The 27870-nt window shown below is 57.1% G+C and overlaps 17 protein-coding genes across 21 annotated transcripts; all 17 read left to right on the top strand.

The window, feature by feature from the left end:
* Positions 1 to 1125: 1125 nt before the first annotated feature.
* ABB37_02571 (hypothetical protein) lies at positions 1126 to 1494 on the top strand (the record flags this gene model as incomplete). The annotated part of the gene is made up of 1 exon (XM_015799627.1): positions 1126 to 1494. One exon carries the CDS (start codon positions 1126 to 1128, stop codon positions 1492 to 1494), a length of 369 nt encoding a protein of 122 aa, XP_015661229.1.
* A 1006-nt stretch (positions 1495 to 2500) lies between these two features.
* ABB37_02572 (ATG8/AUT7/APG8/PAZ2 putative (ATG8A.2)) lies at positions 2501 to 3117 on the top strand (the record flags this gene model as incomplete). 2 transcript variants are annotated; one of them, XM_015799628.1, is made up of 1 exon in its annotated part: positions 2501 to 3117. In XM_015799628.1, exon 1 carries the CDS (start codon positions 2707 to 2709, stop codon positions 3115 to 3117), a length of 411 nt encoding a protein of 136 aa, XP_015661230.1. In that variant the 5' UTR covers positions 2501 to 2706. The 2 variants fall into 2 exon arrangements, with proteins under 2 accessions (XP_015661230.1, XP_015661231.1); XM_015799629.1 differs by having other exon boundaries at positions 2572 to 3117.
* Positions 3118 to 4527: 1410 nt separating this feature from the next.
* ABB37_02573 (hypothetical protein) lies at positions 4528 to 5064 on the top strand (the record flags this gene model as incomplete). The annotated part of the gene is made up of 1 exon (XM_015799630.1): positions 4528 to 5064. The coding sequence occupies one exon, from the start codon at positions 4528 to 4530 to the stop codon at positions 5062 to 5064; it is 537 nt and encodes a 178-aa protein (XP_015661232.1).
* An 832-nt stretch (positions 5065 to 5896) lies between these two features.
* On the top strand, positions 5897 to 6513 carry ABB37_02574 (ATG8/AUT7/APG8/PAZ2 putative (ATG8A.2); the record flags this gene model as incomplete). 2 transcript variants are annotated; one of them, XM_015799631.1, is made up of 1 exon in its annotated part: positions 5897 to 6513. In XM_015799631.1, exon 1 carries the CDS (start codon positions 6103 to 6105, stop codon positions 6511 to 6513), a length of 411 nt encoding a protein of 136 aa, XP_015661233.1. In that variant the 5' UTR covers positions 5897 to 6102. The 2 variants fall into 2 exon arrangements, with proteins under 2 accessions (XP_015661233.1, XP_015661234.1); XM_015799632.1 differs by having other exon boundaries at positions 5968 to 6513.
* A 1410-nt stretch (positions 6514 to 7923) lies between these two features.
* ABB37_02575 (hypothetical protein) lies at positions 7924 to 8460 on the top strand (the record flags this gene model as incomplete). Its single annotated transcript, XM_015799633.1, has 1 exon — positions 7924 to 8460. One exon carries the CDS (start codon positions 7924 to 7926, stop codon positions 8458 to 8460), a length of 537 nt encoding a protein of 178 aa, XP_015661235.1.
* Positions 8461 to 9292: 832 nt separating this feature from the next.
* Positions 9293 to 9909, top strand: ABB37_02576 (ATG8/AUT7/APG8/PAZ2 putative (ATG8A.2); the record flags this gene model as incomplete). 2 transcript variants are annotated; one of them, XM_015799634.1, is made up of 1 exon in its annotated part: positions 9293 to 9909. In XM_015799634.1, the coding sequence occupies exon 1, from the start codon at positions 9499 to 9501 to the stop codon at positions 9907 to 9909; it is 411 nt and encodes a 136-aa protein (XP_015661236.1). In that variant the 5' UTR covers positions 9293 to 9498. The 2 variants fall into 2 exon arrangements, with proteins under 2 accessions (XP_015661236.1, XP_015661237.1); XM_015799635.1 differs by having other exon boundaries at positions 9364 to 9909.
* A 1410-nt stretch (positions 9910 to 11319) lies between these two features.
* Positions 11320 to 11856, top strand: ABB37_02577 (hypothetical protein; the record flags this gene model as incomplete). The annotated part of the gene is made up of 1 exon (XM_015799636.1): positions 11320 to 11856. The coding sequence occupies one exon, from the start codon at positions 11320 to 11322 to the stop codon at positions 11854 to 11856; it is 537 nt and encodes a 178-aa protein (XP_015661238.1).
* An 832-nt stretch (positions 11857 to 12688) lies between these two features.
* On the top strand, positions 12689 to 13305 carry ABB37_02578 (ATG8/AUT7/APG8/PAZ2 putative (ATG8A.2); the record flags this gene model as incomplete). Its single annotated transcript, XM_015799637.1, has 1 exon — positions 12689 to 13305. The coding sequence occupies exon 1, from the start codon at positions 12895 to 12897 to the stop codon at positions 13303 to 13305; it is 411 nt and encodes a 136-aa protein (XP_015661239.1). The 5' UTR covers positions 12689 to 12894.
* A 1410-nt stretch (positions 13306 to 14715) lies between these two features.
* On the top strand, positions 14716 to 15252 carry ABB37_02579 (hypothetical protein; the record flags this gene model as incomplete). Its single annotated transcript, XM_015799638.1, has 1 exon — positions 14716 to 15252. The coding sequence occupies one exon, from the start codon at positions 14716 to 14718 to the stop codon at positions 15250 to 15252; it is 537 nt and encodes a 178-aa protein (XP_015661240.1).
* An 832-nt stretch (positions 15253 to 16084) lies between these two features.
* Positions 16085 to 17751, top strand: ABB37_02580 (ATG8/AUT7/APG8/PAZ2 putative (ATG8A.2)). 2 transcript variants are annotated; one of them, XM_015799639.1, is made up of 1 exon: positions 16085 to 17751. In XM_015799639.1, the coding sequence occupies exon 1, from the start codon at positions 16291 to 16293 to the stop codon at positions 16699 to 16701; it is 411 nt and encodes a 136-aa protein (XP_015661241.1). In that variant the 5' UTR covers positions 16085 to 16290; the 3' UTR covers positions 16702 to 17751. The 2 variants fall into 2 exon arrangements, with proteins under 2 accessions (XP_015661241.1, XP_015661242.1); XM_015799640.1 differs by having other exon boundaries at positions 16156 to 17751.
* Positions 17752 to 18359: 608 nt separating this feature from the next.
* Positions 18360 to 18638, top strand: ABB37_02581 (ATG8/AUT7/APG8/PAZ2 putative (ATG8B.1); the record flags this gene model as incomplete). Its single annotated transcript, XM_015799641.1, has 1 exon — positions 18360 to 18638. The coding sequence occupies one exon, from the start codon at positions 18360 to 18362 to the stop codon at positions 18636 to 18638; it is 279 nt and encodes a 92-aa protein (XP_015661243.1).
* A 1291-nt stretch (positions 18639 to 19929) lies between these two features.
* ABB37_02582 (hypothetical protein) lies at positions 19930 to 20529 on the top strand (the record flags this gene model as incomplete). Its single annotated transcript, XM_015799642.1, has 1 exon — positions 19930 to 20529. The coding sequence occupies exon 1, from the start codon at positions 20236 to 20238 to the stop codon at positions 20527 to 20529; it is 294 nt and encodes a 97-aa protein (XP_015661244.1). The 5' UTR covers positions 19930 to 20235.
* Positions 20530 to 21099: 570 nt separating this feature from the next.
* On the top strand, positions 21100 to 21699 carry ABB37_02583 (ATG8/AUT7/APG8/PAZ2 putative (ATG8B.2); the record flags this gene model as incomplete). The annotated part of the gene is made up of 1 exon (XM_015799643.1): positions 21100 to 21699. Exon 1 carries the CDS (start codon positions 21283 to 21285, stop codon positions 21697 to 21699), a length of 417 nt encoding a protein of 138 aa, XP_015661245.1. The 5' UTR covers positions 21100 to 21282.
* A 1675-nt stretch (positions 21700 to 23374) lies between these two features.
* Positions 23375 to 23692, top strand: ABB37_02584 (ATG8/AUT7/APG8/PAZ2 putative (ATG8B.9); the record flags this gene model as incomplete). The annotated part of the gene is made up of 1 exon (XM_015799644.1): positions 23375 to 23692. One exon carries the CDS (start codon positions 23375 to 23377, stop codon positions 23690 to 23692), a length of 318 nt encoding a protein of 105 aa, XP_015661246.1.
* An 886-nt stretch (positions 23693 to 24578) lies between these two features.
* On the top strand, positions 24579 to 24896 carry ABB37_02585 (ATG8/AUT7/APG8/PAZ2 putative (ATG8B.9); the record flags this gene model as incomplete). Its single annotated transcript, XM_015799645.1, has 1 exon — positions 24579 to 24896. One exon carries the CDS (start codon positions 24579 to 24581, stop codon positions 24894 to 24896), a length of 318 nt encoding a protein of 105 aa, XP_015661247.1.
* An 886-nt stretch (positions 24897 to 25782) lies between these two features.
* Positions 25783 to 26100, top strand: ABB37_02586 (ATG8/AUT7/APG8/PAZ2 putative (ATG8B.9); the record flags this gene model as incomplete). The annotated part of the gene is made up of 1 exon (XM_015799646.1): positions 25783 to 26100. The coding sequence occupies one exon, from the start codon at positions 25783 to 25785 to the stop codon at positions 26098 to 26100; it is 318 nt and encodes a 105-aa protein (XP_015661248.1).
* Positions 26101 to 26986: 886 nt separating this feature from the next.
* ABB37_02587 (ATG8/AUT7/APG8/PAZ2 putative (ATG8B.9)) lies at positions 26987 to 27765 on the top strand (the record flags this gene model as incomplete). Its single annotated transcript, XM_015799647.1, has 1 exon — positions 26987 to 27765. One exon carries the CDS (start codon positions 26987 to 26989, stop codon positions 27302 to 27304), a length of 318 nt encoding a protein of 105 aa, XP_015661249.1. The 3' UTR covers positions 27305 to 27765.
* Positions 27766 to 27870: the final 105 nt, after the last annotated feature.

Below are 27870 nucleotides of genomic sequence, written 5' to 3' on the forward strand. Positions count from 1 at the left end.
GAATTCCGCAGAGCACAACGAACACAGGCCGATGGCAGCGGACGACGCTTCGTCACGACAGCGCAGTGGAGAGGACGGAAGAGACGCCGTTTCTTGAAGAGCGTGACGGTCGCAGCGACGTTTCGTTTTGGTTGCGCTTCATTGTTGGCGCGCAAAGGTGTGCCGCGTATCACTCTTGACCTGTCGCGCGCATGCCGCTTTCGTGGTGCTGTCGCCGTTCCCCGTGTGTCTACGCAGGTAGACGGGGAAAAGCACCCGAAATGCGACTGTTTGGCGACGAGAGTGGGGAGCGTAGTGTAGCGCATCCAATTAAATGCACATACGCCTTGCGCTGCGGCGCGAGGTGCGTAAACGCAGTCCCGACTCGCGGCCACCTCCGTTCTATTTTCTATAAAGCACAACTCCCTCAGCTTACGGGAACTGTACCGCCGTAGTCGCACTTTCTTTTCGTCTTGATCCGCTGGTTGCAGCGCACGTGGCCACTCGCGGCGTGGAAAGGTGTCGTCGCGCGTCTCCTGCGCAGCAGCCAGACAACGGATGATGTGCATGCTTCATTGTCTTTTTCTGTTGGTGGTGGTGGTGGGTTTCGTTCCCCTCAGGGCGTATGCCTTTGTCGTGCATGTGTTGAGCGTATCCGCCTTTCTTTCGTTTTTTCCTCTACTCTTTTCTTGATTTCCATGTGCAAACCCCTCCTTGCGGCGCAAGTCGCGTCGAGTATCATTCGCAAACTGAGTTTTTTGCTTCCTCTTTTCCTCTTTTCTGAATCGCGACGCTCTTCCCTATTGAATACACGCGCCGGCGCTCTTTCGGTGCCTTCTAGCAGCTTTGTCTGGCGACCCGGTGTAGGGCTCTCCTTTTCTGCGCGGCTGTGGACGCAAGCAGAAATGCGCATGGCCTCGACGGGCCTTAACGGGTCCCCCTCTGCTTGCGGACGTCCTCCCATGCCTATCAAGTCCATTTGATTCGTAGCGCCGTTGGTCCACCCGTGTGGCACCATCGCTACCGCTTTCGCCGTTGCTGTCCTTCCACGCCCTCTCTGCCATCTCCATCTCTCTTTCTGCCTCTCCATTTGCCCACCTTGCTGCTTTGCTTCTCTGATTTTCTTTAAATGGCGCCGCTGGTGAAATGTGCTCCGCGGGATGTTCGCTGCACGGCTGTCCCAATGACTTGCCCCACCAGATCAACACACCGATCTTGATTCCTTCCGCTTCCACTCCCCACTGCACTTGCCTCCAAGCTCCACTCTTCCGCCACAACCTCAATCAAACCCCCTCTCACTGCAGCCATGTCCGCCTACCAGAACGAGCAACTCCGTCGAGGTGCGCCGTGCCGAGTGCGCGCGGCTGCAGGCCAAGTACCCGGCGCACGTCGCCATGGTGGTGGAGGCCGCCAAGAGCAGCAAGGCGCACTTCCTCGCGCTGCCCCGCGACGCCACCGTCGCCGAGCGCTAGGCGGCCGTGCGCGCCGCCCTCAGCATCAGCGCCAAGAAGGTGACGCTCGCCGTCGACGGCTGCACGCCCGCCGCCGGCACCGCGCTGCGCGACCTCAGCGACGCCTGCAAGCAGGCCGACGGCTTCCTGTACGTGGCGGTGCGCGCGGAGAAGGCGATGGGCGCTGCTGCCAGTCCCTGCTTCTCCAACGACGCGGCTGCTGTGTAATCCCCTTTAGAGGCGGATGCCATGTGCATAACGGTTGTTTCTCCGTTGTTGTTTTTTTGTTTGTTTTTCGTCAATCTCTATTCCTTCAATGCTACCTGTTTACCATCCAAATCATTTGTTATTCTTTTCTGTTATATCGAGTCAATAATATAAACGATCTTGCGGGCTTGTCTTCCCGCTTCGGGTGGTCGGCCTGCAGTATGTGTGCAGTAAAAAGTTATTTGATATGTTTTCTCATTCGCGCAACGTCTTTACTGGTGGTTGTTGTTCGACTTTCTCAGTGTCCTTTTCTCCTGCTTCCTGAGCGGTTCTCTGGGCAGTGCAGGCGAGTGGAAGGGAAAACGCCGACCATCGTAATTCTCCGAAGGGAAAGGATTGTTGCAATCACGGGACAAAGGAGCTCTTTTAAGCGTGTACTTCTCCGTGCGATATCAACGCTGAAAATTGTCTGCCAAACTACCTGTACGCCATGGGTTTTTTCTTCGGTGGCGCCTCAGTGAAGAAACTCTGTCATCGGTGCTTTTTCGCCGCCTTGCGAGCTTGCGGCGAACGGCAGTGAAGTGGTGCGCACCTCCCGTCGCTGATCAGCTCGCTGACGTGAAAGCGAGCGGGCAACGTAACAAACAGGCTCCTTGAGCGTGTCTTTTATCAGGCCATATGCCGTTGGAAGCGCACTCGTCCTCTAGCACACGAGCCGTTTCCAGCGCGAGAGCTGCGGGACGCCCAAAACGGCAACCAACAATGTGGTGCGCGTCATCGGTGTTGCCAGTGTCTATGACGACTTCCCTGTCTTCCTCTGTTTCACTGCGTCTCCCCCTCCCCATCAACGCCATTCTGCTGAAAGCGACTTTTCTGTCTGCTTTCGATCCCCAACGTCACCTGTTTTTCCGTTGTGCGCGTGCATGCTCGCCGCAGGTGTCTAGTGATACTCGCCGCTTTCTCTCCCCACAGCACACACGTCTTTTCAGCACGTCACCTCCGCCTCCTCCTCTCTCTTTTCCGCTCCTCGCTCATCTGCGGGTTCAATTGAGGAAGGTGCACGTCCGCCATGTCCTACGCCAAGTCCGTCGCCGTGAGCGTCCGCACCGCTGAGTGCCGGCGCCTGCAGCAGGAGCACCCCAACGAGATTCCGGTTGTGATGGAGGGCCCCAACGGTCGCGTGCACTTCCTCACCGTACCCCACGATGCCACGGCGGCCACGCTGGAGGTGGCGGTGCGCAGCGCAGCGGCGATCACCGGCAAGAAGCTCGGCATCGTTGTCCGCGGCTGCTCCCCCGCACCCTCCACCGCCATGGCGGACCTCTACGACGCCTGCCGGTGCGAGGACGGCTTCCTCTACGTGGCGTTCCGTGGTGAGGGTGCCATGGGTGCGCGCAACATCTACTGCGTGGGCAACACCGGTAGATACCTGGAGGACATCGAGAACAACCCGGATCTCTTCGGCTCCTACACGGCGTGATTCTCAGGGAGTCGACCCTCCTTGATGATATCACGTCTCTTTTTTGTTTCCTTTGCGCCTCTGCATTCAGCTTGTGAGACGGACGCAGAAGCACCGCAGTTCTCGACGGGCTGACGCGCTTTTCGCTCTCTTCGGCACATGTGATAACTTCCTCCTTATCTCTTCGCGAAAACAATCTCTTTGCGGACGCGACAGCAATGGATGTGTAGAAAAAAGCACCTTCTTCTTTTGCGTCATCTGCCCGTCTGCTCGCGTAGCAGAGCTGTACTTGGGAGACACACAAACGAATTCCGCAGAGCACAACGAACACAGGCCGATGGCAGCGGACGACGCTTCGTCACGACAGCGCAGTGGAGAGGACGGAAGAGACGCCGTTTCTTGAAGAGCGTGACGGTCGCAGCGACGTTTCGTTTTGGTTGCGCTTCATTGTTGGCGCGCAAAGGTGTGCCGCGTATCACTCTTGACCTGTCGCGCGCATGCCGCTTTCGTGGTGCTGTCGCCGTTCCCCGTGTGTCTACGCAGGTAGACGGGGAAAAGCACCCGAAATGCGACTGTTTGGCGACGAGAGTGGGGAGCGTAGTGTAGCGCATCCAATTAAATGCACATACGCCTTGCGCTGCGGCGCGAGGTGCGTAAACGCAGTCCCGACTCGCGGCCACCTCCGTTCTATTTTCTATAAAGCACAACTCCCTCAGCTTACGGGAACTGTACCGCCGTAGTCGCACTTTCTTTTCGTCTTGATCCGCTGGTTGCAGCGCACGTGGCCACTCGCGGCGTGGAAAGGTGTCGTCGCGCGTCTCCTGCGCAGCAGCCAGACAACGGATGATGTGCATGCTTCATTGTCTTTTTCTGTTGGTGGTGGTGGTGGGTTTCGTTCCCCTCAGGGCGTATGCCTTTGTCGTGCATGTGTTGAGCGTATCCGCCTTTCTTTCGTTTTTTCCTCTACTCTTTTCTTGATTTCCATGTGCAAACCCCTCCTTGCGGCGCAAGTCGCGTCGAGTATCATTCGCAAACTGAGTTTTTTGCTTCCTCTTTTCCTCTTTTCTGAATCGCGACGCTCTTCCCTATTGAATACACGCGCCGGCGCTCTTTCGGTGCCTTCTAGCAGCTTTGTCTGGCGACCCGGTGTAGGGCTCTCCTTTTCTGCGCGGCTGTGGACGCAAGCAGAAATGCGCATGGCCTCGACGGGCCTTAACGGGTCCCCCTCTGCTTGCGGACGTCCTCCCATGCCTATCAAGTCCATTTGATTCGTAGCGCCGTTGGTCCACCCGTGTGGCACCATCGCTACCGCTTTCGCCGTTGCTGTCCTTCCACGCCCTCTCTGCCATCTCCATCTCTCTTTCTGCCTCTCCATTTGCCCACCTTGCTGCTTTGCTTCTCTGATTTTCTTTAAATGGCGCCGCTGGTGAAATGTGCTCCGCGGGATGTTCGCTGCACGGCTGTCCCAATGACTTGCCCCACCAGATCAACACACCGATCTTGATTCCTTCCGCTTCCACTCCCCACTGCACTTGCCTCCAAGCTCCACTCTTCCGCCACAACCTCAATCAAACCCCCTCTCACTGCAGCCATGTCCGCCTACCAGAACGAGCAACTCCGTCGAGGTGCGCCGTGCCGAGTGCGCGCGGCTGCAGGCCAAGTACCCGGCGCACGTCGCCATGGTGGTGGAGGCCGCCAAGAGCAGCAAGGCGCACTTCCTCGCGCTGCCCCGCGACGCCACCGTCGCCGAGCGCTAGGCGGCCGTGCGCGCCGCCCTCAACGGCAAGAAGCTCTCGCTCATCATCGACGGCTGCACGCCCGCCGCCGGCACCGCGCTGCGCGACCTCAGCGACGCCTGCAAGCAGGCCGACGGCTTCCTGTACGTGGCGGTGCGCGCGGAGAAGGCGATGGGCGCTGCTGCCAGTCCCTGCTTCTCCAACGACGCGGCTGCTGTGTAATCCCCTTTAGAGGCGGATGCCATGTGCATAACGGTTGTTTCTCCGTTGTTGTTTTTTTGTTTGTTTTTCGTCAATCTCTATTCCTTCAATGCTACCTGTTTACCATCCAAATCATTTGTTATTCTTTTCTGTTATATCGAGTCAATAATATAAACGATCTTGCGGGCTTGTCTTCCCGCTTCGGGTGGTCGGCCTGCAGTATGTGTGCAGTAAAAAGTTATTTGATATGTTTTCTCATTCGCGCAACGTCTTTACTGGTGGTTGTTGTTCGACTTTCTCAGTGTCCTTTTCTCCTGCTTCCTGAGCGGTTCTCTGGGCAGTGCAGGCGAGTGGAAGGGAAAACGCCGACCATCGTAATTCTCCGAAGGGAAAGGATTGTTGCAATCACGGGACAAAGGAGCTCTTTTAAGCGTGTACTTCTCCGTGCGATATCAACGCTGAAAATTGTCTGCCAAACTACCTGTACGCCATGGGTTTTTTCTTCGGTGGCGCCTCAGTGAAGAAACTCTGTCATCGGTGCTTTTTCGCCGCCTTGCGAGCTTGCGGCGAACGGCAGTGAAGTGGTGCGCACCTCCCGTCGCTGATCAGCTCGCTGACGTGAAAGCGAGCGGGCAACGTAACAAACAGGCTCCTTGAGCGTGTCTTTTATCAGGCCATATGCCGTTGGAAGCGCACTCGTCCTCTAGCACACGAGCCGTTTCCAGCGCGAGAGCTGCGGGACGCCCAAAACGGCAACCAACAATGTGGTGCGCGTCATCGGTGTTGCCAGTGTCTATGACGACTTCCCTGTCTTCCTCTGTTTCACTGCGTCTCCCCCTCCCCATCAACGCCATTCTGCTGAAAGCGACTTTTCTGTCTGCTTTCGATCCCCAACGTCACCTGTTTTTCCGTTGTGCGCGTGCATGCTCGCCGCAGGTGTCTAGTGATACTCGCCGCTTTCTCTCCCCACAGCACACACGTCTTTTCAGCACGTCACCTCCGCCTCCTCCTCTCTCTTTTCCGCTCCTCGCTCATCTGCGGGTTCAATTGAGGAAGGTGCACGTCCGCCATGTCCTACGCCAAGTCCGTCGCCGTGAGCGTCCGCACCGCTGAGTGCCGGCGCCTGCAGCAGGAGCACCCCAACGAGATTCCGGTTGTGATGGAGGGCCCCAACGGTCGCGTGCACTTCCTCACCGTACCCCACGATGCCACGGCGGCCACGCTGGAGGTGGCGGTGCGCAGCGCAGCGGCGATCACCGGCAAGAAGCTCGGCATCGTTGTCCGCGGCTGCTCCCCCGCACCCTCCACCGCCATGGCGGACCTCTACGACGCCTGCCGGTGCGAGGACGGCTTCCTCTACGTGGCGTTCCGTGGTGAGGGTGCCATGGGTGCGCGCAACATCTACTGCGTGGGCAACACCGGTAGATACCTGGAGGACATCGAGAACAACCCGGATCTCTTCGGCTCCTACACGGCGTGATTCTCAGGGAGTCGACCCTCCTTGATGATATCACGTCTCTTTTTTGTTTCCTTTGCGCCTCTGCATTCAGCTTGTGAGACGGACGCAGAAGCACCGCAGTTCTCGACGGGCTGACGCGCTTTTCGCTCTCTTCGGCACATGTGATAACTTCCTCCTTATCTCTTCGCGAAAACAATCTCTTTGCGGACGCGACAGCAATGGATGTGTAGAAAAAAGCACCTTCTTCTTTTGCGTCATCTGCCCGTCTGCTCGCGTAGCAGAGCTGTACTTGGGAGACACACAAACGAATTCCGCAGAGCACAACGAACACAGGCCGATGGCAGCGGACGACGCTTCGTCACGACAGCGCAGTGGAGAGGACGGAAGAGACGCCGTTTCTTGAAGAGCGTGACGGTCGCAGCGACGTTTCGTTTTGGTTGCGCTTCATTGTTGGCGCGCAAAGGTGTGCCGCGTATCACTCTTGACCTGTCGCGCGCATGCCGCTTTCGTGGTGCTGTCGCCGTTCCCCGTGTGTCTACGCAGGTAGACGGGGAAAAGCACCCGAAATGCGACTGTTTGGCGACGAGAGTGGGGAGCGTAGTGTAGCGCATCCAATTAAATGCACATACGCCTTGCGCTGCGGCGCGAGGTGCGTAAACGCAGTCCCGACTCGCGGCCACCTCCGTTCTATTTTCTATAAAGCACAACTCCCTCAGCTTACGGGAACTGTACCGCCGTAGTCGCACTTTCTTTTCGTCTTGATCCGCTGGTTGCAGCGCACGTGGCCACTCGCGGCGTGGAAAGGTGTCGTCGCGCGTCTCCTGCGCAGCAGCCAGACAACGGATGATGTGCATGCTTCATTGTCTTTTTCTGTTGGTGGTGGTGGTGGGTTTCGTTCCCCTCAGGGCGTATGCCTTTGTCGTGCATGTGTTGAGCGTATCCGCCTTTCTTTCGTTTTTTCCTCTACTCTTTTCTTGATTTCCATGTGCAAACCCCTCCTTGCGGCGCAAGTCGCGTCGAGTATCATTCGCAAACTGAGTTTTTTGCTTCCTCTTTTCCTCTTTTCTGAATCGCGACGCTCTTCCCTATTGAATACACGCGCCGGCGCTCTTTCGGTGCCTTCTAGCAGCTTTGTCTGGCGACCCGGTGTAGGGCTCTCCTTTTCTGCGCGGCTGTGGACGCAAGCAGAAATGCGCATGGCCTCGACGGGCCTTAACGGGTCCCCCTCTGCTTGCGGACGTCCTCCCATGCCTATCAAGTCCATTTGATTCGTAGCGCCGTTGGTCCACCCGTGTGGCACCATCGCTACCGCTTTCGCCGTTGCTGTCCTTCCACGCCCTCTCTGCCATCTCCATCTCTCTTTCTGCCTCTCCATTTGCCCACCTTGCTGCTTTGCTTCTCTGATTTTCTTTAAATGGCGCCGCTGGTGAAATGTGCTCCGCGGGATGTTCGCTGCACGGCTGTCCCAATGACTTGCCCCACCAGATCAACACACCGATCTTGATTCCTTCCGCTTCCACTCCCCACTGCACTTGCCTCCAAGCTCCACTCTTCCGCCACAACCTCAATCAAACCCCCTCTCACTGCAGCCATGTCCGCCTACCAGAACGAGCAACTCCGTCGAGGTGCGCCGTGCCGAGTGCGCGCGGCTGCAGGCCAAGTACCCGGCGCACGTCGCCATGGTGGTGGAGGCCGCCAAGAGCAGCAAGGCGCACTTCCTCGCGCTGCCCCGCGACGCCACCGTCGCCGAGCGCTAGGCGGCCGTGCGCGCCGCCCTCAACGGCAAGAAGCTCTCGCTCATCATCGACGGCTGCACGCCCGCCGCCGGCACCGCGCTGCGCGACCTCAGCGACGCCTGCAAGCAGGCCGACGGCTTCCTGTACGTGGCGGTGCGCGCGGAGAAGGCGATGGGCGCTGCTGCCAGTCCCTGCTTCTCCAACGACGCGGCTGCTGTGTAATCCCCTTTAGAGGCGGATGCCATGTGCATAACGGTTGTTTCTCCGTTGTTGTTTTTTTGTTTGTTTTTCGTCAATCTCTATTCCTTCAATGCTACCTGTTTACCATCCAAATCATTTGTTATTCTTTTCTGTTATATCGAGTCAATAATATAAACGATCTTGCGGGCTTGTCTTCCCGCTTCGGGTGGTCGGCCTGCAGTATGTGTGCAGTAAAAAGTTATTTGATATGTTTTCTCATTCGCGCAACGTCTTTACTGGTGGTTGTTGTTCGACTTTCTCAGTGTCCTTTTCTCCTGCTTCCTGAGCGGTTCTCTGGGCAGTGCAGGCGAGTGGAAGGGAAAACGCCGACCATCGTAATTCTCCGAAGGGAAAGGATTGTTGCAATCACGGGACAAAGGAGCTCTTTTAAGCGTGTACTTCTCCGTGCGATATCAACGCTGAAAATTGTCTGCCAAACTACCTGTACGCCATGGGTTTTTTCTTCGGTGGCGCCTCAGTGAAGAAACTCTGTCATCGGTGCTTTTTCGCCGCCTTGCGAGCTTGCGGCGAACGGCAGTGAAGTGGTGCGCACCTCCCGTCGCTGATCAGCTCGCTGACGTGAAAGCGAGCGGGCAACGTAACAAACAGGCTCCTTGAGCGTGTCTTTTATCAGGCCATATGCCGTTGGAAGCGCACTCGTCCTCTAGCACACGAGCCGTTTCCAGCGCGAGAGCTGCGGGACGCCCAAAACGGCAACCAACAATGTGGTGCGCGTCATCGGTGTTGCCAGTGTCTATGACGACTTCCCTGTCTTCCTCTGTTTCACTGCGTCTCCCCCTCCCCATCAACGCCATTCTGCTGAAAGCGACTTTTCTGTCTGCTTTCGATCCCCAACGTCACCTGTTTTTCCGTTGTGCGCGTGCATGCTCGCCGCAGGTGTCTAGTGATACTCGCCGCTTTCTCTCCCCACAGCACACACGTCTTTTCAGCACGTCACCTCCGCCTCCTCCTCTCTCTTTTCCGCTCCTCGCTCATCTGCGGGTTCAATTGAGGAAGGTGCACGTCCGCCATGTCCTACGCCAAGTCCGTCGCCGTGAGCGTCCGCACCGCTGAGTGCCGGCGCCTGCAGCAGGAGCACCCCAACGAGATTCCGGTTGTGATGGAGGGCCCCAACGGTCGCGTGCACTTCCTCACCGTACCCCACGATGCCACGGCGGCCACGCTGGAGGTGGCGGTGCGCAGCGCAGCGGCGATCACCGGCAAGAAGCTCGGCATCGTTGTCCGCGGCTGCTCCCCCGCACCCTCCACCGCCATGGCGGACCTCTACGACGCCTGCCGGTGCGAGGACGGCTTCCTCTACGTGGCGTTCCGTGGTGAGGGTGCCATGGGTGCGCGCAACATCTACTGCGTGGGCAACACCGGTAGATACCTGGAGGACATCGAGAACAACCCGGATCTCTTCGGCTCCTACACGGCGTGATTCTCAGGGAGTCGACCCTCCTTGATGATATCACGTCTCTTTTTTGTTTCCTTTGCGCCTCTGCATTCAGCTTGTGAGACGGACGCAGAAGCACCGCAGTTCTCGACGGGCTGACGCGCTTTTCGCTCTCTTCGGCACATGTGATAACTTCCTCCTTATCTCTTCGCGAAAACAATCTCTTTGCGGACGCGACAGCAATGGATGTGTAGAAAAAAGCACCTTCTTCTTTTGCGTCATCTGCCCGTCTGCTCGCGTAGCAGAGCTGTACTTGGGAGACACACAAACGAATTCCGCAGAGCACAACGAACACAGGCCGATGGCAGCGGACGACGCTTCGTCACGACAGCGCAGTGGAGAGGACGGAAGAGACGCCGTTTCTTGAAGAGCGTGACGGTCGCAGCGACGTTTCGTTTTGGTTGCGCTTCATTGTTGGCGCGCAAAGGTGTGCCGCGTATCACTCTTGACCTGTCGCGCGCATGCCGCTTTCGTGGTGCTGTCGCCGTTCCCCGTGTGTCTACGCAGGTAGACGGGGAAAAGCACCCGAAATGCGACTGTTTGGCGACGAGAGTGGGGAGCGTAGTGTAGCGCATCCAATTAAATGCACATACGCCTTGCGCTGCGGCGCGAGGTGCGTAAACGCAGTCCCGACTCGCGGCCACCTCCGTTCTATTTTCTATAAAGCACAACTCCCTCAGCTTACGGGAACTGTACCGCCGTAGTCGCACTTTCTTTTCGTCTTGATCCGCTGGTTGCAGCGCACGTGGCCACTCGCGGCGTGGAAAGGTGTCGTCGCGCGTCTCCTGCGCAGCAGCCAGACAACGGATGATGTGCATGCTTCATTGTCTTTTTCTGTTGGTGGTGGTGGTGGGTTTCGTTCCCCTCAGGGCGTATGCCTTTGTCGTGCATGTGTTGAGCGTATCCGCCTTTCTTTCGTTTTTTCCTCTACTCTTTTCTTGATTTCCATGTGCAAACCCCTCCTTGCGGCGCAAGTCGCGTCGAGTATCATTCGCAAACTGAGTTTTTTGCTTCCTCTTTTCCTCTTTTCTGAATCGCGACGCTCTTCCCTATTGAATACACGCGCCGGCGCTCTTTCGGTGCCTTCTAGCAGCTTTGTCTGGCGACCCGGTGTAGGGCTCTCCTTTTCTGCGCGGCTGTGGACGCAAGCAGAAATGCGCATGGCCTCGACGGGCCTTAACGGGTCCCCCTCTGCTTGCGGACGTCCTCCCATGCCTATCAAGTCCATTTGATTCGTAGCGCCGTTGGTCCACCCGTGTGGCACCATCGCTACCGCTTTCGCCGTTGCTGTCCTTCCACGCCCTCTCTGCCATCTCCATCTCTCTTTCTGCCTCTCCATTTGCCCACCTTGCTGCTTTGCTTCTCTGATTTTCTTTAAATGGCGCCGCTGGTGAAATGTGCTCCGCGGGATGTTCGCTGCACGGCTGTCCCAATGACTTGCCCCACCAGATCAACACACCGATCTTGATTCCTTCCGCTTCCACTCCCCACTGCACTTGCCTCCAAGCTCCACTCTTCCGCCACAACCTCAATCAAACCCCCTCTCACTGCAGCCATGTCCGCCTACCAGAACGAGCAACTCCGTCGAGGTGCGCCGTGCCGAGTGCGCGCGGCTGCAGGCCAAGTACCCGGCGCACGTCGCCATGGTGGTGGAGGCCGCCAAGAGCAGCAAGGCGCACTTCCTCGCGCTGCCCCGCGACGCCACCGTCGCCGAGCGCTAGGCGGCCGTGCGCGCCGCCCTCAACGGCAAGAAGCTCTCGCTCATCATCGACGGCTGCACGCCCGCCGCCGGCACCGCGCTGCGCGACCTCAGCGACGCCTGCAAGCAGGCCGACGGCTTCCTGTACGTGGCGGTGCGCGCGGAGAAGGCGATGGGCGCTGCTGCCAGTCCCTGCTTCTCCAACGACGCGGCTGCTGTGTAATCCCCTTTAGAGGCGGATGCCATGTGCATAACGGTTGTTTCTCCGTTGTTGTTTTTTTGTTTGTTTTTCGTCAATCTCTATTCCTTCAATGCTACCTGTTTACCATCCAAATCATTTGTTATTCTTTTCTGTTATATCGAGTCAATAATATAAACGATCTTGCGGGCTTGTCTTCCCGCTTCGGGTGGTCGGCCTGCAGTATGTGTGCAGTAAAAAGTTATTTGATATGTTTTCTCATTCGCGCAACGTCTTTACTGGTGGTTGTTGTTCGACTTTCTCAGTGTCCTTTTCTCCTGCTTCCTGAGCGGTTCTCTGGGCAGTGCAGGCGAGTGGAAGGGAAAACGCCGACCATCGTAATTCTCCGAAGGGAAAGGATTGTTGCAATCACGGGACAAAGGAGCTCTTTTAAGCGTGTACTTCTCCGTGCGATATCAACGCTGAAAATTGTCTGCCAAACTACCTGTACGCCATGGGTTTTTTCTTCGGTGGCGCCTCAGTGAAGAAACTCTGTCATCGGTGCTTTTTCGCCGCCTTGCGAGCTTGCGGCGAACGGCAGTGAAGTGGTGCGCACCTCCCGTCGCTGATCAGCTCGCTGACGTGAAAGCGAGCGGGCAACGTAACAAACAGGCTCCTTGAGCGTGTCTTTTATCAGGCCATATGCCGTTGGAAGCGCACTCGTCCTCTAGCACACGAGCCGTTTCCAGCGCGAGAGCTGCGGGACGCCCAAAACGGCAACCAACAATGTGGTGCGCGTCATCGGTGTTGCCAGTGTCTATGACGACTTCCCTGTCTTCCTCTGTTTCACTGCGTCTCCCCCTCCCCATCAACGCCATTCTGCTGAAAGCGACTTTTCTGTCTGCTTTCGATCCCCAACGTCACCTGTTTTTCCGTTGTGCGCGTGCATGCTCGCCGCAGGTGTCTAGTGATACTCGCCGCTTTCTCTCCCCACAGCACACACGTCTTTTCAGCACGTCACCTCCGCCTCCTCCTCTCTCTTTTCCGCTCCTCGCTCATCTGCGGGTTCAATTGAGGAAGGTGCACGTCCGCCATGTCCTACGCCAAGTCCGTCGCCGTGAGCGTCCGCACCGCTGAGTGCCGGCGCCTGCAGCAGGAGCACCCCAACGAGATTCCGGTTGTGATGGAGGGCCCCAACGGTCGCGTGCACTTCCTCACCGTACCCCACGATGCCACGGCGGCCACGCTGGAGGTGGCGGTGCGCAGCGCAGCGGCGATCACCGGCAAGAAGCTCGGCATCGTTGTCCGCGGCTGCTCCCCCGCACCCTCCACCGCCATGGCGGACCTCTACGACGCCTGCCGGTGCGAGGACGGCTTCCTCTACGTGGCGTTCCGTGGTGAGGGTGCCATGGGTGCGCGCAACATCTACTGCGTGGGCAACACCGGTAGATACCTGGAGGACATCGAGAACAACCCGGATCTCTTCGGCTCCTACACGGCGTGATTCTCAGGGAGTCGACCCTCCTTGATGATATCACGTCTCTTTTTTGTTTCCTTTGCGCCTCTGCATTCAGCTTGTGAGACGGACGCAGAAGCACCGCAGTTCTCGACGGGCTGACGCGCTTTTCGCTCTCTTCGGCACATGTGATAACTTCCTCCTTATCTCTTCGCGAAAACAATCTCTTTGCGGACGCGACAGCAATGGATGTGTAGAAAAAAGCACCTTCTTCTTTTGCGTCATCTGCCCGTCTGCTCGCGTAGCAGAGCTGTACTTGGGAGACACACAAACGAATTCCGCAGAGCACAACGAACACAGGCCGATGGCAGCGGACGACGCTTCGTCACGACAGCGCAGTGGAGAGGACGGAAGAGACGCCGTTTCTTGAAGAGCGTGACGGTCGCAGCGACGTTTCGTTTTGGTTGCGCTTCATTGTTGGCGCGCAAAGGTGTGCCGCGTATCACTCTTGACCTGTCGCGCGCATGCCGCTTTCGTGGTGCTGTCGCCGTTCCCCGTGTGTCTACGCAGGTAGACGGGGAAAAGCACCCGAAATGCGACTGTTTGGCGACGAGAGTGGGGAGCGTAGTGTAGCGCATCCAATTAAATGCACATACGCCTTGCGCTGCGGCGCGAGGTGCGTAAACGCAGTCCCGACTCGCGGCCACCTCCGTTCTATTTTCTATAAAGCACAACTCCCTCAGCTTACGGGAACTGTACCGCCGTAGTCGCACTTTCTTTTCGTCTTGATCCGCTGGTTGCAGCGCACGTGGCCACTCGCGGCGTGGAAAGGTGTCGTCGCGCGTCTCCTGCGCAGCAGCCAGACAACGGATGATGTGCATGCTTCATTGTCTTTTTCTGTTGGTGGTGGTGGTGGGTTTCGTTCCCCTCAGGGCGTATGCCTTTGTCGTGCATGTGTTGAGCGTATCCGCCTTTCTTTCGTTTTTTCCTCTACTCTTTTCTTGATTTCCATGTGCAAACCCCTCCTTGCGGCGCAAGTCGCGTCGAGTATCATTCGCAAACTGAGTTTTTTGCTTCCTCTTTTCCTCTTTTCTGAATCGCGACGCTCTTCCCTATTGAATACACGCGCCGGCGCTCTTTCGGTGCCTTCTAGCAGCTTTGTCTGGCGACCCGGTGTAGGGCTCTCCTTTTCTGCGCGGCTGTGGACGCAAGCAGAAATGCGCATGGCCTCGACGGGCCTTAACGGGTCCCCCTCTGCTTGCGGACGTCCTCCCATGCCTATCAAGTCCATTTGATTCGTAGCGCCGTTGGTCCACCCGTGTGGCACCATCGCTACCGCTTTCGCCGTTGCTGTCCTTCCACGCCCTCTCTGCCATCTCCATCTCTCTTTCTGCCTCTCCATTTGCCCACCTTGCTGCTTTGCTTCTCTGATTTTCTTTAAATGGCGCCGCTGGTGAAATGTGCTCCGCGGGATGTTCGCTGCACGGCTGTCCCAATGACTTGCCCCACCAGATCAACACACCGATCTTGATTCCTTCCGCTTCCACTCCCCACTGCACTTGCCTCCAAGCTCCACTCTTCCGCCACAACCTCAATCAAACCCCCTCTCACTGCAGCCATGTCCGCCTACCAGAACGAGCAACTCCGTCGAGGTGCGCCGTGCCGAGTGCGCGCGGCTGCAGGCCAAGTACCCGGCGCACGTCGCCATGGTGGTGGAGGCCGCCAAGAGCAGCAAGGCGCACTTCCTCGCGCTGCCCCGCGACGCCACCGTCGCCGAGCGCTAGGCGGCCGTGCGCGCCGCCCTCAACGGCAAGAAGCTCTCGCTCATCATCGACGGCTGCACGCCCGCCGCCGGCACCGCGCTGCGCGACCTCAGCGACGCCTGCAAGCAGGCCGACGGCTTCCTGTACGTGGCGGTGCGCGCGGAGAAGGCGATGGGCGCTGCTGCCAGTCCCTGCTTCTCCAACGACGCGGCTGCTGTGTAATCCCCTTTAGAGGCGGATGCCATGTGCATAACGGTTGTTTCTCCGTTGTTGTTTTTTTGTTTGTTTTTCGTCAATCTCTATTCCTTCAATGCTACCTGTTTACCATCCAAATCATTTGTTATTCTTTTCTGTTATATCGAGTCAATAATATAAACGATCTTGCGGGCTTGTCTTCCCGCTTCGGGTGGTCGGCCTGCAGTATGTGTGCAGTAAAAAGTTATTTGATATGTTTTCTCATTCGCGCAACGTCTTTACTGGTGGTTGTTGTTCGACTTTCTCAGTGTCCTTTTCTCCTGCTTCCTGAGCGGTTCTCTGGGCAGTGCAGGCGAGTGGAAGGGAAAACGCCGACCATCGTAATTCTCCGAAGGGAAAGGATTGTTGCAATCACGGGACAAAGGAGCTCTTTTAAGCGTGTACTTCTCCGTGCGATATCAACGCTGAAAATTGTCTGCCAAACTACCTGTACGCCATGGGTTTTTTCTTCGGTGGCGCCTCAGTGAAGAAACTCTGTCATCGGTGCTTTTTCGCCGCCTTGCGAGCTTGCGGCGAACGGCAGTGAAGTGGTGCGCACCTCCCGTCGCTGATCAGCTCGCTGACGTGAAAGCGAGCGGGCAACGTAACAAACAGGCTCCTTGAGCGTGTCTTTTATCAGGCCATATGCCGTTGGAAGCGCACTCGTCCTCTAGCACACGAGCCGTTTCCAGCGCGAGAGCTGCGGGACGCCCAAAACGGCAACCAACAATGTGGTGCGCGTCATCGGTGTTGCCAGTGTCTATGACGACTTCCCTGTCTTCCTCTGTTTCACTGCGTCTCCCCCTCCCCATCAACGCCATTCTGCTGAAAGCGACTTTTCTGTCTGCTTTCGATCCCCAACGTCACCTGTTTTTCCGTTGTGCGCGTGCATGCTCGCCGCAGGTGTCTAGTGATACTCGCCGCTTTCTCTCCCCACAGCACACACGTCTTTTCAGCACGTCACCTCCGCCTCCTCCTCTCTCTTTTCCGCTCCTCGCTCATCTGCGGGTTCAATTGAGGAAGGTGCACGTCCGCCATGTCCTACGCCAAGTCCGTCGCCGTGAGCGTCCGCACCGCTGAGTGCCGGCGCCTGCAGCAGGAGCACCCCAACGAGATTCCGGTTGTGATGGAGGGCCCCAACGGTCGCGTGCACTTCCTCACCGTACCCCACGATGCCACGGCGGCCACGCTGGAGGTGGCGGTGCGCAGCGCAGCGGCGATCACCGGCAAGAAGCTCGGCATCGTTGTCCGCGGCTGCTCCCCCGCACCCTCCACCGCCATGGCGGACCTCTACGACGCCTGCCGGTGCGAGGACGGCTTCCTCTACGTGGCGTTCCGTGGTGAGGGTGCCATGGGTGCGCGCAACATCTACTGCGTGGGCAACACCGGTAGATACCTGGAGGACATCGAGAACAACCCGGATCTCTTCGGCTCCTACACGGCGTGATTCTCAGGGAGTCGACCCTCCTTGATGATATCACGTCTCTTTTTTGTTTCCTTTGCGCCTCTGCATTCAGCTTGTGAGACGGACGCAGAAGCACCGCAGTTCTCGACGGGCTGACGCGCTTTTCGCTCTCTTCGGCACATGTGATAACTTCCTCCTTATCTCTTCGCGAAAACAATCTCTTTGCGGACGCGACAGCAATGGATGTGTAGAAAAAAGCACCTTCTTCTTTTGCGTCATCTGCCCGTCTGCTCGCGTAGCAGAGCTGTACTTGGGAGACACACAAACGAATTCCGCAGAGCACAACGAACACAGGCCGATGGCAGCGGACGACGCTTCGTCACGACAGCGCAGTGGAGAGGACGGAAGAGACGCCGTTTCTTGAAGAGCGTGACGGTCGCAGCGACGTTTCGTTTTGGTTGCGCTTCATTGTTGGCGCGCAAAGGTGTGCCGCGTATCACTCTTGACCTGTCGCGCGCATGCCGCTTTCGTGGTGCTGTCGCCGTTCCCCGTGTGTCTACGCAGGTAGACGGGGAAAAGCACCCGAAATGCGACTGTTTGGCGACGAGAGTGGGGAGCGTAGTGTAGCGCATCCAATTAAATGCACATACGCCTTGCGCTGCGGCGCGAGGTGCGTAAACGCAGTCCCGACTCGCGGCCACCTCCGTTCTATTTTCTATAAAGCACAACTCCCTCAGCTTACGGGAACTGTACCGCCGTAGTCGCACTTTCTTTTCGTCTTGATCCGCTGGTTGCAGCGCACGTGGCCACTCGCGGCGTGGAAAGGTGTCGTCGCGCGTCTCCTGCGCAGCAGCCAGACAACGGATGATGTGCATGCTTCATTGTCTTTTTCTGTTGGTGGTGGTGGTGGGTTTCGTTCCCCTCAGGGCGTATGCCTTTGTCGTGCATGTGTTGAGCGTATCCGCCTTTCTTTCGTTTTTTCCTCTACTCTTTTCTTGATTTCCATGTGCAAACCCCTCCTTGCGGCGCAAGTCGCGTCGAGTATCATTCGCAAACTGAGTTTTTTGCTTCCTCTTTTCCTCTTTTCTGAATCGCGACGCTCTTCCCTATTGAATACACGCGCCGGCGCTCTTTCGGTGCCTTCTAGCAGCTTTGTCTGGCGACCCGGTGTAGGGCTCTCCTTTTCTGCGCGGCTGTGGACGCAAGCAGAAATGCGCATGGCCTCGACGGGCCTTAACGGGTCCCCCTCTGCTTGCGGACGTCCTCCCATGCCTATCAAGTCCATTTGATTCGTAGCGCCGTTGGTCCACCCGTGTGGCACCATCGCTACCGCTTTCGCCGTTGCTGTCCTTCCACGCCCTCTCTGCCATCTCCATCTCTCTTTCTGCCTCTCCATTTGCCCACCTTGCTGCTTTGCTTCTCTGATTTTCTTTAAATGGCGCCGCTGGTGAAATGTGCTCCGCGGGATGTTCGCTGCACGGCTGTCCCAATGACTTGCCCCACCAGATCAACACACCGATCTTGATTCCTTCCGCTTCCACTCCCCACTGCACTTGCCTCCAAGCTCCACTCTTCCGCCACAACCTCAATCAAACCCCCTCTCACTGCAGCCATGTCCGCCTACCAGAACGAGCAACTCCGTCGAGGTGCGCCGTGCCGAGTGCGCGCGGCTGCAGGCCAAGTACCCGGCGCACGTCGCCATGGTGGTGGAGGCCGCCAAGAGCAGCAAGGCGCACTTCCTCGCGCTGCCCCGCGACGCCACCGTCGCCGAGCTCGAGGCGGCCGTGCGCGCCGCCCTCAGCATCAGCGCCACGAAGATGTCGCTCGCCGTCGACGGCTGCACACCAGCCGCCTCCGCCACCGTGGGCGACCTCAGCGACGCCTGCAAGCAGGCCGACGGCTTCCTGTACGTGGCGGTGCGCGCGGAGAAGGCGATGGGCGCTCTCGCGGCTCCCTGCTTCGCAAGCGACACCGTTTAATGTCTAGTACAGTGGGATTCGGCGCAGTGAAACGTCTTCTATGTGTCACAAGCACGTCGTTTTGTTGTTGTTGTTTCAGCCGTGGTGCCGCATCGGTGTCTGTGGTTGAAACTGGGCGTCTTGCGATCACGTCTGTATTTTTCCTTTTGTTTTTCTCTTCCATGAGTGTTGCCTTTCCCACGAGTTTGTATGTGCAGCGGAACGTGCTACTTCGATCTCGAGAAGGTATGTTTTATTCTGGGTGGGTCTGATTCTTGGTGACCGGGTGCGCCTCCGCTGTCAACGACGCAGGAGCGCTTGATTGTGCGTTTGATAGCGACCCGCCGAAAATGGAAAAGAAAGGCGTCATTAGGGGGTAGGGATTCCCTGAACGTCGCCTTCTCATCGTATAGTCTGTTTTTTGTTTTTCTTCAAGACCGCACATAGTCGCTCTCCCTCTGTGCGTGTGGTTTTTTTTTTTTCATATAGCCGGGGTTTCTTTGACGCGCTGCGTTTTCTTAATGTTCGCAGATGTTGGGACTTCCGCGCAGACAAGTGCGCACCCGATTAAAGAAGCGCGCCTCGAGGATTATTGTAGGTGCTCCAACGTTACATTCCTGGATCGCCTCGCGCTGTTTCATCCCTCTCCCCTTTTTATTAAACTCTTTTTTTCTTTGCTTTTCATTTCTTTCGGAAAGAAGGAAAATATCATCCATCTTGCGCACAGCCCACTGTTCATTTCTTGTTCCTTTGCTTTCTACAAAAGGGGCACGTTCATATTTTTTTTCTTTCTTTCTTTCTTCGGGTCGTTCTCGGCAACGTTCCTCCGAACGGCGGTGGGTGTTAAGCTTCTGCAACAGTATGTATGAAATGAAATAGAAGAAGAGTATGCGTATTCCCAATAGTTACGCTGTGCCGCAACATCAATATTGGTTCTTCTGTTCTTTTGTTTAACCCGTCGCCAAGAATCATGTGAAAGGAAAGAAAAAGACAACGAGAAAGGGAAACAGTTCTCACCATCTTGTGTGGGAATACCCTAGTAGCACCCCGTCCCGACAAGCCTTATGAAACGCGAGGGCGGTTAATGGCGCCTCTTCTGGAAAGTCAACACGGAAGTGCAGGAGTTTCCACCAGTCTTTTATGGGGAGACTGTTCTTTTACATTGGCTTGAAGCTGCCTGTTGAGCAACGACCTTGGAGCTGTCTGTGCTAGCTGGCAATGACAACTAACAACCTCAAACTTCTCTGTCTATTCCCTCCTCTCATCACGTCGCGGAAAACACATAAATCGGTCAAATGGCACTCCACCGTGAAGACACATTTGGGGGGTTAAGGATAAAGTTTATACGAATCCTCTAATGTTGTCGTTTTCTGGCCCTCAGTTGTCTTTCTTGTCGCGGTACAAATCATTCTTGTTCTTTTGCACCAGCGGTCGCTTAACTCTCCTCAGGCTTTGAAGGAGTTTGAGTGATTCTTTCTTCTATGCAGTTCAAGCGATTGGTTTACCTGGGGGGGTCCGTGTTCTCGTTACGGTGGTTGATCGTGGCGTAAACCCATGCGTTGCCTTTTTATTCCTCTCTCTCATTTTCTTTTCTTCATTCTTTCTTTAATCATCCCAAATGACTTTTATGTGGGCTCTCGCGGCGTGGCAGTTGCTAGCGTCTTTTTTTGTTGTTTTTCGTGACCTGCACGTCCCCCCCCCTCCTCGCCGTGAATTGCAGCCGCAGCAGCTTCCGATTGAAATTAGTGTGTCGGCGCGTCATCGTTGCCTGTGCGGGTCGTGCAGAAGGTCGCACCTCTCACGCACGAGTACCGTGGATGGCGATCCTATGGCCATTGAGCCAGCAATCCACAGCCAGGCGTTTGTTCTCGCGCGTCCAATGACACAACAAGCGGGGAAGAGGGGGGAATGATTCGTGTGGCAGAAATTCGACGTACGCGGAGCTCTCATCGCTGAGGCGTTGATCGAGGGCGACGGTGTCATGAACGTGGCGTGTTGTCCTCGACCGGAGCATGAGGAAACAGCACTAACTGTTCGCACGCGTGCGGAGCAACGTGTCGTGGCCTGTCCAGGTCACATAAATACTGTACGTAAAGCAGGTTTTTTTTTTGATACCTGTCAGTTCTACTCCGCTGCCATTTTACTATTGTCTGCGAGTGAATCTGCAATACTCTTTCTCTCACCCCACCCCACACCCAAATTTGGATTCACCATTACTCTGTTGAAATCGGAAAGAAAACTGTACCAGTGATTGGGACGTCCAAGTTGTCATCGTTTTCAAGCTGCCCGCGAGTTGAACCGTGAGGATTCTGCGACGTTCCATTCCACCTCAACAGAATGTGTGGCGCTGAAAGGTGTTCGCATCACTGCCGTACGCACCTTTTTTGTGGATGGATGTATTGTGTGGGCGTGTGTCTTCACTGCTCCCTCTTCATTGTGATCCCTTGTCTGTTGTCTGGTTTGCTTCCTCGCCACTCACCGCAGCATACTATAACAACGATGTGACACCGCAGCTTCCATAGAAGGCAAAAAAAACTTTATTATCCTTCACATATTAACGTCATCTTTCATTGTTTCAAGTGTCGGAAGAACTCTCTCTCTAGTTCGACTGACCGTGATCACCTTCTGTTCCGGAGTTTAGCAAGAAGAAAGTACGGTCTTCTCCATGGCCAGTTATCGTGATGCAGTGAGTCTGGAAGACCGCAAGTTGGAGTCGCAGCGGCTGCTCCTGAAGTACCCCGGCCACGTCGCTGTGGTGGTGAAGCAGGTCGGCAAGGAAACAAAGGTGCACCTCCTCGCGTTGCCAGGTGATGCCACAGTGGCGGAGCTTGAAGCCACCGCGGCGGAGCTGCTCGGCGTGCCGGGCACAAAGCTGGCGCTGAGTGTGTCCGGCTTCACGCCTGCCTCGAGTACGCTTCTTGAGGACCTGTACCGGCACTGCAAATGTGCCGATGGATTTCTTTATGTCCGGTGCGGCTTGGTAGGGACGTTGGGTGCCAGCGCTCACATTCCATGTTTTGGGACCAGCATCATCAAAGAAGATTTTTGGTGGTCTCCGGTGCCGGCGAAGATAGAAAACTAGTGTTTGGGCTTCGGCGTGAGCGTGTGCGTGTGTGTGTGTGTGTGTGTTTGGTTTCCTGTATCGTTGTTGGTGAAGGCGGTCATCAACTGCCTGGCAGAACAGACTTTTTTGCTTTTGGACCTTTCTTTTTCATTCCATTCCTTTTCCTGCGTCATTCTGTGCCGTGGCCGTTACTTGAACAAACTTGTTGTCCATATTCCCCTGCGCATCACCGGCGCGGAACCTCTAACTCCTCTTTTTTCAGTGGCTGATACTGCGATGCGTACTATTATTTGTTTTTTGCGTCGTCTTTTTCTTTTCCCTACTCTTATCTCGTTATGCTACCAAATGTGCTTCGCTCGCCGAGGAGCTCAGCACTGCAACTCGCGCTGTTGTTCTCAGTTACATGGGCACTACGGACGCTTCACCAAAGGACAGTGTACCTTCATACTCGCAAAAATCGCACTAGTGCCTTGTTGTGTGTTTTCGTTAACTGGGTTCTTCTTCTGATGGTCTATCTTTTTTAATAGGGAAGATTATTTTAGGGATAGTAGTGATACCGCCTGAGACTGATACGCTTCTCCCTTGCTTTCTCTTAAAATGATCACTAACGAACGGTCGAGTTACAACGTTCTTTTCCTTTTCTTTCGTTATGTTATTGCTTTTGCACCGCATGTGTACAGCTGCATTGGTAGCGTGCCTATATTTATTTATTTTTCTCTTCTATTATCTCTAATCCACTTCATCGCGTAAGTGGAGAGTCGGTTCACTAGAACCGCTCTCGTGTTTATGTGACAACTCAGCACCGTGTCTTTCTCTTTGTTTTTCTCCTCATCTACCTTTTTCTCATGACCGCCACTTTTTCCGCGAGGAAGAGGAGTCGCAGGTTTTGTTTTTTCTCTCCAATCTCCGTCTCGTAACGGCAATCGAATTACCTGTCAAAAAGGTCAAACACAAGAGCCTGTTCTGCCTTCTTTGCTTTTTTGTTTGTTTGTTTTGTTTTCTCTTTTTCTGTGTTTTATCGTTGTAAATCAAACGGGTTCACTGCGTCGTCAACGAAAAGACGAGCTGAACAAATGCGCCTTCCTCCCCCACTTCTTTTCCTTTTGACCGATGGTGTGCATTTGTGTCGCTGTTTCTACAACCATTTCAAAACGCCGGTGTGAACTGAGCTGCCCGCCTCGCACCCCAACAGACACGCCAGCAACGAAGCAAGACCGAGTGACCTCATCAATGACGTCGCGCGTCTGTCCTCTCTCCCTCTCTCTGTTGCTTAGCTCCCTAGGAGCGACACCAACGTCTACGTGCTGGAGAAAAAGTTTTCAAAGACACAGTAGAGCAACGACTATGACTTCATTCTATTCTTCTACACCCTGCGAAGCAGGGAGTAGGACTGTTTCCCTTCCTTCCGCCCCACGCTGCCTCAACTACGCCCTGTTGAAGCCGCTCGTGAGTGCATACTCCGCCACTACGTCAGTTGCTCGATTTCGTCTTCATTCTTCTCACCGGCGCCTTGTGTGTCTCCGTCGCGGTTGCACCCCTCCGTCAACTGCTGCTATAGCTCTACGCTATTCTGTCGTCAGCTCTTCGGAGACAACACCTTCTCTTCCCCTACGAGCTGAAATCTAAAGACTACACATCGAATCGCAACTGCTTTCAAGTCTTCACCTACAACAACGAAGTTCGACATACGTCCATGGCCGCCATCCACACCGTCTCCGCCAACCAGCTCCCCGTTGCCATCGAGTGCAACGACGGCCGCCTGCTCTTCGTCAACGTGGCGCGCGACGCCACCGTGGCCGGCCTGGAGGACACCGTGCGCGCCGCCCTCAACGGCAAGAAGCTCTCGCTCATCATCGACGGCTGCACGCCCGCCGCCGGCACCACCCTGCGCGACATCCACGAGAGCTGCAAGCGCGCCGACGGCTTCCTGTACGTGGCGGTGCGCGCGGAGAGGGCCATGGGCGGGATGGTGACGCCGTGCTTCGCGTGGGACGGCCCGTACGACCTGTAGAAGTGAGCGCGTCGCGCTGCGGTGGCTGGTGGATGCGGGCAGCCCTCCTCGTCGCCGCCGCGTCAGTCGGCTCTCTCCCTCTCCCTCCGTCTCTCGGTTGGCACCGCAGCTGCTACCCGTCTAACTCCACTCGTTTTCTTGTTTCTTTCCGTTTTCTATCACTGCGTTCTGGAGTACGCCCTGTGCACAGTCCCTCCGCCTCTTTTTCCTCTCTCTCTCTCTCTCTTCGGCGACACGCTCGCAACGCACTCGCGGAGGAATACGAGCGCCAGCGCTCATCCTCTCTCTTCCCCTTTTTCCTCCCCGTGCGCATGTGTTTCTCGCCCTCGCTTCATATGTGGATATGTATTATTTTTTGCTGTTGTAAACGGGCTGGCTTCTTTCACAGCACCACCTCTGGGAAGCACGCGTCTTGCGGTGCCGCCCCTCGGAGTCGCCACTGTGTGCACAAACGATCAGCGAAAGAGGAAGACACTTTACGCCCTGGACGGCGCTTTGGTGTTGTAGCGGCAGACTGCGTCGTGTGCTGCTGCTGCCACCACCGCGCCGCAGCTGCCTGTGCGCATGCAAGCGCGTTGCTCTTGTCAGCCGTCACAACAGCCAGGCCCGCATGCGCGGAAAGCGGCGGGACAGCTGCCGTCCGCAGCGCCATCGCCGGACACTCCCGTCGGTGCTCTATGAGCACCCTTCTGGTGCCGTCGCACTCGCTCCGTGCCCCTCCTTTTCTGTATCACCACTGCTCTCACTGCTCCTCTGCTAACCTTCTCGCCCTCGGCTCTCACAGTCCTTAACAAACAGTGCCACACACACAACACACACACACGTCAAGCCCCCGCTTCGCTGCCCTAGCATCTCCACCCACACAGCTCGCACTACTCGCTCAGCCATGGCCGCCATCCACACCGTCTCCGCCAACCAGCTCCCCGTTGCCATCGAGTGCAACGACGGCCGCCTGCTCTTCGTCAACGTGGCGCGCGACGCCACCGTGGCCGGCCTGGAGGACACCGTGCGCGCCGCCCTCAACGGCAAGAAGCTCTCGCTCATCATCGACGGCTGCACGCCCGCCGCCGGCACCACCCTGCGCGACATCCACGAGAGCTGCAAGCGCGCCGACGGCTTCCTGTACGTGGCGGTGCGCGCGGAGAGGGCCATGGGCGGGATGGTGACGCCGTGCTTCGCGTGGGACGGCCCGTACGACCTGTAGAAGTGAGCGCGTCGCGCTGCGGTGGCTGGTGGATGCGGGCAGCCCTCCTCGTCGCCGCCGCGTCAGTCGGCTCTCTCCCTCTCCCTCCGTCTCTCGGTTGGCACCGCAGCTGCTACCCGTCTAACTCCACTCGTTTTCTTGTTTCTTTCCGTTTTCTATCACTGCGTTCTGGAGTACGCCCTGTGCACAGTCCCTCCGCCTCTTTTTCCTCTCTCTCTCTCTCTCTTCGGCGACACGCTCGCAACGCACTCGCGGAGGAATACGAGCGCCAGCGCTCATCCTCTCTCTTCCCCTTTTTCCTCCCCGTGCGCATGTGTTTCTCGCCCTCGCTTCATATGTGGATATGTATTATTTTTTGCTGTTGTAAACGGGCTGGCTTCTTTCACAGCACCACCTCTGGGAAGCACGCGTCTTGCGGTGCCGCCCCTCGGAGTCGCCACTGTGTGCACAAACGATCAGCGAAAGAGGAAGACACTTTACGCCCTGGACGGCGCTTTGGTGTTGTAGCGGCAGACTGCGTCGTGTGCTGCTGCTGCCACCACCGCGCCGCAGCTGCCTGTGCGCATGCAAGCGCGTTGCTCTTGTCAGCCGTCACAACAGCCAGGCCCGCATGCGCGGAAAGCGGCGGGACAGCTGCCGTCCGCAGCGCCATCGCCGGACACTCCCGTCGGTGCTCTATGAGCACCCTTCTGGTGCCGTCGCACTCGCTCCGTGCCCCTCCTTTTCTGTATCACCACTGCTCTCACTGCTCCTCTGCTAACCTTCTCGCCCTCGGCTCTCACAGTCCTTAACAAACAGTGCCACACACACAACACACACACACGTCAAGCCCCCGCTTCGCTGCCCTAGCATCTCCACCCACACAGCTCGCACTACTCGCTCAGCCATGGCCGCCATCCACACCGTCTCCGCCAACCAGCTCCCCGTTGCCATCGAGTGCAACGACGGCCGCCTGCTCTTCGTCAACGTGGCGCGCGACGCCACCGTGGCCGGCCTGGAGGACACCGTGCGCGCCGCCCTCAACGGCAAGAAGCTCTCGCTCATCATCGACGGCTGCACGCCCGCCGCCGGCACCACCCTGCGCGACATCCACGAGAGCTGCAAGCGCGCCGACGGCTTCCTGTACGTGGCGGTGCGCGCGGAGAGGGCCATGGGCGGGATGGTGACGCCGTGCTTCGCGTGGGACGGCCCGTACGACCTGTAGAAGTGAGCGCGTCGCGCTGCGGTGGCTGGTGGATGCGGGCAGCCCTCCTCGTCGCCGCCGCGTCAGTCGGCTCTCTCCCTCTCCCTCCGTCTCTCGGTTGGCACCGCAGCTGCTACCCGTCTAACTCCACTCGTTTTCTTGTTTCTTTCCGTTTTCTATCACTGCGTTCTGGAGTACGCCCTGTGCACAGTCCCTCCGCCTCTTTTTCCTCTCTCTCTCTCTCTCTTCGGCGACACGCTCGCAACGCACTCGCGGAGGAATACGAGCGCCAGCGCTCATCCTCTCTCTTCCCCTTTTTCCTCCCCGTGCGCATGTGTTTCTCGCCCTCGCTTCATATGTGGATATGTATTATTTTTTGCTGTTGTAAACGGGCTGGCTTCTTTCACAGCACCACCTCTGGGAAGCACGCGTCTTGCGGTGCCGCCCCTCGGAGTCGCCACTGTGTGCACAAACGATCAGCGAAAGAGGAAGACACTTTACGCCCTGGACGGCGCTTTGGTGTTGTAGCGGCAGACTGCGTCGTGTGCTGCTGCTGCCACCACCGCGCCGCAGCTGCCTGTGCGCATGCAAGCGCGTTGCTCTTGTCAGCCGTCACAACAGCCAGGCCCGCATGCGCGGAAAGCGGCGGGACAGCTGCCGTCCGCAGCGCCATCGCCGGACACTCCCGTCGGTGCTCTATGAGCACCCTTCTGGTGCCGTCGCACTCGCTCCGTGCCCCTCCTTTTCTGTATCACCACTGCTCTCACTGCTCCTCTGCTAACCTTCTCGCCCTCGGCTCTCACAGTCCTTAACAAACAGTGCCACACACACAACACACACACACGTCAAGCCCCCGCTTCGCTGCCCTAGCATCTCCACCCACACAGCTCGCACTACTCGCTCAGCCATGGCCGCCATCCACACCGTCTCCGCCAACCAGCTCCCCGTTGCCATCGAGTGCAACGACGGCCGCCTGCTCTTCGTCAACGTGGCGCGCGACGCCACCGTGGCCGGCCTGGAGGACACCGTGCGCGCCGCCCTCAACGGCAAGAAGCTCTCGCTCATCATCGACGGCTGCACGCCCGCCGCCGGCACCACCCTGCGCGACATCCACGAGAGCTGCAAGCGCGCCGACGGCTTCCTGTACGTGGCGGTGCGCGCGGAGAGGGCCATGGGCGGGATGGTGACGCCGTGCTTCGCGTGGGACGGCCCGTACGACCTGTAGAAGTGAGCGCGTCGCGCTGCGGTGGCTGGTGGATGCGGGCAGCCCTCCTCGTCGCCGCCGCGTCAGTCGGCTCTCTCCCTCTCCCTCCGTCTCTCGGTTGGCACCGCAGCTGCTACCCGTCTAACTCCACTCGTTTTCTTGTTTCTTTCCGTTTTCTATCACTGCGTTCTGGAGTACGCCCTGTGCACAGTCCCTCCGCCTCTTTTTCCTCTCTCTCTCTCTCTCTTCGGCGACACGCTCGCAACGCACTCGCGGAGGAATACGAGCGCCAGCGCTCATCCTCTCTCTTCCCCTTTTTCCTCCCCGTGCGCATGTGTTTCTCGCCCTCGCTTCATATGTGGATATGTATTATTTTTTGCTGTTGTAAACGGGCTGGCTTCTTTCACAGCACCACCTCTGGGAAGCACGCGTCTTGCGGTGCCGCCCCTCGGAGTCGCCACTGTGTGCACAAACGATCAGCGAAAGAGGAAGACACTTTACGCCCTGGACGGCGCTTTGGTGTTGTAGCGGCAGACTGCGTCGTGTGCTGCTGCTGCCACCACCGCGCCGCAGCTGCCTGTGCGCAT

This window comes from Leptomonas pyrrhocoris, assembly GCF_001293395.1.
Source record: "Leptomonas pyrrhocoris isolate H10 chromosome Unknown, whole genome shotgun sequence".
Taxonomy (NCBI): Eukaryota; Euglenozoa; class Kinetoplastea; order Trypanosomatida; family Trypanosomatidae; genus Leptomonas; species Leptomonas pyrrhocoris.